At 45.9% G+C, this 7,200-nt stretch overlaps 1 protein-coding gene across 1 annotated transcript in view; it reads left to right on the forward strand.

Moving 5' to 3' along the window:
• tenm1 (teneurin transmembrane protein 1) overlaps positions 1-7,200 on the forward strand; it is a gene marked incomplete at its 5' end in the record, with an annotated part of 89,066 nt that overhangs the window by 76,738 nt on the left and 5,128 nt on the right. The window contains 4 exons of the mRNA XM_025063370.1: positions 1,250-1,494; positions 2,528-2,821; positions 4,253-4,497; positions 5,951-6,093. Of these exons, the coding sequence (XP_024919138.1) occupies positions 1,250-1,494; positions 2,528-2,821; positions 4,253-4,497; positions 5,951-6,093 (927 nt within the window). The remainder of the gene's footprint in view (positions 1-1,249; positions 1,495-2,527; positions 2,822-4,252; positions 4,498-5,950; positions 6,094-7,200) is intronic.

Consider the following 7,200-nt stretch of genomic DNA (forward strand, 5'->3'; position numbering starts at 1 on the left):
TAACGTAATGGAAAAAAAATAAACCCCCAAAGAGGCAGAATGTGGGCGTGGAGTGAAGTTTAAACATCCCTGACAGACAAACCTCAGTGGTGCTCACACTCTGGGTCGTGGCCTTCGTCTGCTGCAGGTGAAATATGACATGGAGCTCAGTCAGCAGATCATCCTGGGGTATTTTTTGTTTTGTTTTTTTTGATAAATTATTCACATATAGATCTGATCTGCTCTCTGCAAAATACTGGACACTTTAATAAATATAAATATATATTTATAAATACTGTAAACACACATATATATACATATATATATATACTGTATGTATGCACAGATGGGACGGACAGTTCAGAAATGTCTTAACAACAAGAGATGAGGGTGCGTGGGGGGGGGGCAGCAGCGGCTCCGGGGGGGGAGGTTTTTTCTCCCTTCACCCCAACACCCACAGATCCACTGCATCATTTCTTGTGTGAGGCAACAATAACCACAGGTTTGGTTTGTTTTTACAGCGGTGAAGGAGGCGGGAGCCTCCATTTTGTTTATTAGCACAGTTAGCTTTTATGATTAAAACGCAGTTTTATGATTATTTTGACTTTTTTTTTTTTAAATATTTCAACTTGGCCAACGGTTATAAAAGTTATAAAGTGTAAGAAAACGAACGACATTCTGTATAAAATGTCAACTCCCACTGAAAACATTGAAATGAAAACATTTTCTAAGAAACCTTTACATCGTGTTAAAAAAAAAACAAACATTCAGGGCCAAGAACTCACCCTCACCCTCACCCTGCACTTCCCTCCTGTCTCTCTCTCTCTCTCTCTCTCTCTCTCTCTCTTCCTCTCTTGTGTTTTTTAATTGATTCCTTTTTACAAAGACACAATGGCAGCCGCTCCACAACACCAGAGCCGCGAAGAAAAGGATTTCTTTTTTTTTTTTTTTAGAATATCATTCAGCACAGAGTTTATGTATTTAATCCAAACAAAGGCCACTGTACAAACGCCCCGACTCGCTGCTGTATTGGCTGCCTTCCTCCACTGCAGCTGAAGAATTCCTTCTCAGGGCTGTTGATCACCGACCCTGACAGACGTTTGTTTTCACACTTTTTTTGGTCTGGTGTTGCATTTCTGCACTCGTGTAAATGTGTGACTTTGTGCACCCTCTGTCTGTGTGTGTGTGTGTGTGGATGGATGCCCCCCCCGCTGTGTGTGTGGATGGATGCGTATGTGCGCCCCCCCTGTGGTAAATGTTTCGACCCCAGACCACGCTCAGAGTTCGTACAGAGTCAGCGCCGATGGGTCGTTCCTCGTGTCGCTGGCGAGCGGCATGGAGCTGTCGCTCACCACCGAGCTCCTTCTCCCCGGAGGCGTCGGTGCAGGACTCGTACCCACGGCCAGCCGCTGTAACATCAGCCTTCCTGGAGACCACGCCCCCAGCCTGATCGAGTGGCGGCAGAGGAAGGAACAGAGCAAGACCAACTACAGCACCTACGAACGCAGGCTGCGGGTAAAACTAACTGTTTTTTTCTGAGGCCAAAATGTGGAAAAACACTTTTTCGAGTCACAAGTCGAGTCACATTCAACAGAACTTCCCATCGGCAATCTGAAGCAAACGCATTTGTGCACCCGATGTCCGATAATATCGGATGTCCGATAATATCGACCGACCGAAAATATCGGCCTCGAGATTACCATGATTGTGTGATTTCTGTAAGATCGTTATCTTTTTTTTGGTTTTTTAACACAATGCCTGGGTTTGACCTAAAAAATAGTTTTGGGGAAAAACGGCTGCATATGAAAGTGAAAGCCACTAGATGGCAGCATTACAGCTAATTTTATTATTTTAATAACCAGAGGATTGTATGCATCACCTTAGTGAGCAGGCGGCTCTTAACTTCCTTGATCACCACTATATCAGTATCGGTTGATTTTTCGGAATTAGAAGTTAAGTATTTGGACAATATTGGAAAGTTAATATCGGACATCCCTACAAAAAAAAAATCCAAAGTGTAGTGATGCTAAACATCGTGGAACATCGACTAGTCAATAGGTCACGTCACATCCCGTCAACCACATCTTGATCTGTTTGGTTCGACCCGAACTGCATGATGGGATTGTTTTTAAAAAAAAACAAAAAAAAAACGTGTTGGACGCCCAGGTGTTTCCAGTGAGTCAAACCGTGGAGAGTCCAGGTCTGAGCCCCAGTCTGAACCTTGTCAACATGTTACATCATCAGACAGATTAATCATGTCGCCTTCAGACGGAGTTTCCACAAATCACACCCAGACGCTGCACAACAGGAACTGAACTATTTCATCTGAATAGAACTTTTTATCTGATGTTTACTAAGTAATTAGGCCTGGGTGAAAATGTAACGCTATCATCCAGACATGACTCACTCTAAATGTCACAATTAATTCATCCGACCAAATTTTTTTTTAAAAGTCTGCTTTTCTCGCCAGCGCCGCGTTTGCCCCGTCTGGGGTCTTTTGTGCCGATTACAAAGCGGCAGAATCTGACATTTTACTCTTTCTCTTCAGGCACACAACAGGAACCTGCTGTCCATCGACTTCGATCAGAGCACCAGAGTCGGGAAGATCTATGATGACCACAGGAAGTTCACGCTCCACATCCAGTACGACTCGCTGGGCCGCCCTGTGGTCTGGTCCCCCAGCAGCAAGTACACCGAGGTCAATATCAGCTACTCCGGGGGAGGGCTGTTGTCCTCCATCCATCGTGGGGAGTGGTCCGAGCGGCTGGAGTACGAGAACGACAGAGTGGTGTCCCGGGCCTGGGTCAATGGAAAGATCTGGAGCTACACCTACGCAGACAGAGTAGGTGGTGATTGACAGGTGCCAGCTGCACCACAAAAACCATCCTGTCTCTCTCTCTCTGTGTGTGTCTCTCTGTGTCTCTCTGTGTCTCTCTCTCCACCAGTCTGCTCCAGGTGTTTGGTTTTGGGGTTTTTTTTGGCGAAAACAAAACAGTTGTTTTCACAGGAAATGACAGCCCACTGCAGCTCACCATCAACCACAGTTTGAAATGTTTCTTTTGGTTTCTGGTTTCTGACAGAATCAAGGTGTAGAGGAACGTTTCAACCTATAGTATATATATATATTTTTTTTTTTTTGGTTGAGGTTGATCTTTGCACTGCCTCATAAAAACCAAGCGTCCTTGATGCTGTGAATGACAGAATCATTGATGTCAATTCAATTCAGTTTAAATGGGTGAAAAGTTCAGTCAGGACAACAAACTCCTGTCAGATGGGACCGGTGGATCTCGAACCAGGAACCTTATCGCTGTAAGGCAGGAGCATTTTCCACCAGGTCCCTGTTTGGTTTAAAAACCCCAGGTATCAAATCAGTGATGTTTATGGTCTAAGGCAAGACTAACGACCACTGTCCCAACGTGTGGACAAATAAAGAGTTCAATCTGTTGATACGATACATATCACGATACAGGAACGATACGATATATTGTGATATATTGTGGTGTTTTTCCCCCCCCAGTGTAGCTGTAGTCCCAGTGTGATCCTAGTCTCAGACTCTGTTCCATCTGAACATCAGTTCCTAACACTGGAACAGAGGGATCTACATTTGGAATCACTAGAGAAGAAAGAAAAGAACAAGAACATGAACCAACACCAGGAATATTGGACTGGGAGTTGGTGATAAAAAAATCAATAACTGATAAAGAAATATCGCAAAAAAATCAATAACTGATAAAGAAATATCAGCCATATTTTATATTATTTTATTTTTTTTGGATAAACTCTTAGCCTAAAGCGTCCATTTGATCTCATTTACTTTAGTAACCAAACTAACACCAGCTTGAATTAATGAAACAATGCCGCGAAAAACTCATGAAATGTTTTCATCAGGAGCGTGAACTCAGATCGACAGTCGGCGTCCGGGGCTGAGTGACGGCGGCGTCTGTTGTTCACAAACAATTTCCTTCTTTACAGTTTAATATAAAGACTTTCTCCGACCTTGTTTAACTCCACAGTTCAGAGGGTTTCTGTAGCTACAGCTCCGCAGACGCACGGTTGAAACTTTGTCTGAAAGGCAAATAAAAACAGCACAAAGACGTGGCTCAAACCAAGGTTGCCTCTTCTGCTTACCTGTTTGAAAGACGAAGAGATGTTTTTTTTTATATCGAATGACATTGAAGCACAAGATTTCACCAGACAGAGAGGTGAAAATAAATAAATCTCCCACATCCACCCACAGAGTTGTCTAACTCGGAGTCTGTCTCTGTCCTTTCAGTCCATTATGCTGCTGCTGCACAGCCAGCGACGCTACGTCTTCGACTACGACCAAACCGACCGCCTGGTCTCGGTGACGATGCCCAGCATGGTCAAACACACCCTGCAGTCTCTGCTGTCCATCGGTTACTACAGGAACATCTACACGCCCCCCGACAGCCAGGCGTCCTTCATGCAGGACTACAGCCTGGACGGGCGGCTGATGAGGGTCCAGTATCTGGGGACGGGGCGCAGCGTCATCTACAGGTACGGAACTGAACGAGGACGTAGACCGTAATTCTAATCAATCAGATGAGAATCAGTGGCAGAAACATGTGTTGGTCTGTTACGGAGTAGTTACATCTGTGTTACGTCTGTTGTTCCAAGGACTGGTCGACCAGTACCAGCCGTTACTGCAGACCGGTACCAAGGTGCTGAGCATCGAAGGATCAGTACATTTTCAAAATAAAAACGTCTTTTAGACAAGAGCCTGAATGACCTGTTATTTTAAAATATCACCAGATTATCTTTAAAATAACGGAAGTAAATGGATACAAAAATTAGGTACATTTTTTTTATTGTGGCCCAGTACCAAATGACCTGTGGACTGGTACTGGTCCGCGGACCGGGGGTTGGGGACCCCTGATCTAGATAAAGCTTCCATTTACAACCGGCCCTTCAAGGGGAACCCCCTCCGCCCCCTGTTGGAAATGAGTTTGACCCCTCCGCCCTGACGTAGACGTAGCCGACAACAGTGTTTGGTGTTAACGACGGCGCTGTAATTAGCAGCTAATCTGAGGAGTGTGAGAACAGATCCGCCCCGTCCTGTGATGTTGCGCGGCACGCCCAGCTGTCCACACAAATTGCCCTGATTGGAATAATGAAGGAACACAGATGAAAGGTCAGGTTTTTATCACAGAACCATGTCAAACACCACTAATGTGATTGGGACGAAAGCCGCGGCGCCCGTGCCCACATCGGTCTGGCAGTTAACATTTCCAACACAGCCAGCGCGGCCTGACCGGGCCGCCGCGATAAACGCTCCGCGGTGAAGCGGCCGTAAAGACGGCAGCAGATGGTCGCGCTTTGATGAAATACTAAAGGATAATTCAACATCGGGTCGTAAACTGGGTCGTTCTGACCAGAGCGGAGGGGAAAGAAACGCTACCACTGGAGGTTCTTTTGGCCCGATTTTACCCATGATTCCCAGTAGCAAAATCTAGGGGGAGGGAGAGGGCATGGCTAACTGGCACAGAAATAGTTTGTGGTGGTGGGGGGCAACAGACCAAAACCTCCCTCAGTCAGGGGCAATCAAACATGGTGGAATTTTCAGGCTAAATCTGGACACATTTATGGGGGTGTGAACCGATGATTGGACACACTGCAGACGCCTGTTAATACCATACATTAAACACAGGAAGAAAATGAAGTGGGCACGAAGGGGAGGGGTACATTTTTGTAATGTGTTTTTTTTTTTTTTACTAACTGCTTTTCTTTGTGCTGATCTGTCTTTGACATCTTGACATCTGAAATTTCTGACTCTCTGAACCGCAGTCATGAGGGAGAGTTCAGTCTTATCTTATCTTCAATCTTCAATCTCTGTAACAAACGTGTTTCAGAAACCACCGACGATTTAGATTTAGTTTGTCTTCAGTCTGAGGAAACATCTCTGCTTTTCTCAGCGTTTCCATCTTTTTGACAAACTCTCCTGTTTTCACAGGTACACACCGGCGGCGCGGCTCGCCGAGGTGGTTTACGACTCCACCCTGGTGACCTTCACTTATGACGAGGCCTCTGGCACCGTCAAGACCATCCATCTCACCCACAACGGCTTCATCAGTTCCATACGCTACCGACAGACAGGTACGTCGGCGCGGGGGCTCGCGGCTCGTACGCAGGAGGGACAAACGGTCACGGGTTTGAAGAGTTTACAGTCGTCGGCGTACAGATGATTTACAAGGACTTCCCTCGACGCCCGCCCGCCTCTCGGACATTACTCAGCATTTGCTCGGTGACAGGACAACCCTTACGTCTGAGGCCAGATCTGAGCGCTTCAAACTCCCCCCCGGTCTGGATCTGAGTCAGCGCTGGTGTAGTTTTATCTGTGCAGTACTATCGAGCTGAACACGTTGAACTGAAAGAGTCTGTGGTTTACCACATTTGTAAATGCGAGGCCCCCCACTGGAGACTTAGTCGCGCTCGCTCTTCCTCACCTCTGAAACTTCCTCGCCTCTTTTTATCAAAGTGAACAAGGGACCGTTTTTTTTTTTTTGAAGCAGAAATTAAACCCAGATTAGTTCCTCGTCTGCGTATGAACACGTCGGCCATTTTCACACGTGCGCGACTCTGTGAGATCAGTCTGAATCTATTATGTCTAGATCTACGTATGTCTCCGTCGACGGTGTGATTTCACACATTTTGATGATTCAAACAGACCGGGGCGGTCACATGACTGCAGGTGTGTGTGTGTGTGTGAGTGTGTTGTCGGGACACTTTTTTGAAGACATGCTACGTTGATGAAAATGTCATTTTTAATTCTCACTTAGAACTTTTCCTGTTTCTTCCCGTACAGTACCTTCAAACCAAGACTGCAGTTTGAATGTCTACCAGCAGGTGGATCCTGAACTGTAGTGTAAAGGGTTTTGATTGGCTGCAGATGGTGATGGATGTCGTTGTTAGCGTTGACATTCTGACGTCTTGTCTTCAGATTCCGATACTTTTCCGTGTTAAAGGTCACAATTGAAAATGCCACGGCGGTGTGGGCGGGACCGACTGCAGGCAGACTGAGGCGCGAGTGTGTGTGTGTGTGTGTCTGTGTGTGTGTGTGTGTGTTAATGATGTTGAGTTAGTGTTTGATTTGAGTTAATTAGTCCGGCTGCTGTCAGCGGCCAACTGTGTGAGTGCTTTTTGGGAAAAGTTCACGTTGGGATAATGTGTATAATCCCAGATTAAATACTGTTGGATTACTCC

This window comes from Cynoglossus semilaevis, chromosome 15 (assembly GCF_000523025.1).
Source record: "Cynoglossus semilaevis isolate Cse_v1.0 chromosome 15, Cse_v1.0, whole genome shotgun sequence".
NCBI lineage: Eukaryota > Metazoa > Chordata > Actinopteri > Pleuronectiformes > Cynoglossidae > Cynoglossus > Cynoglossus semilaevis.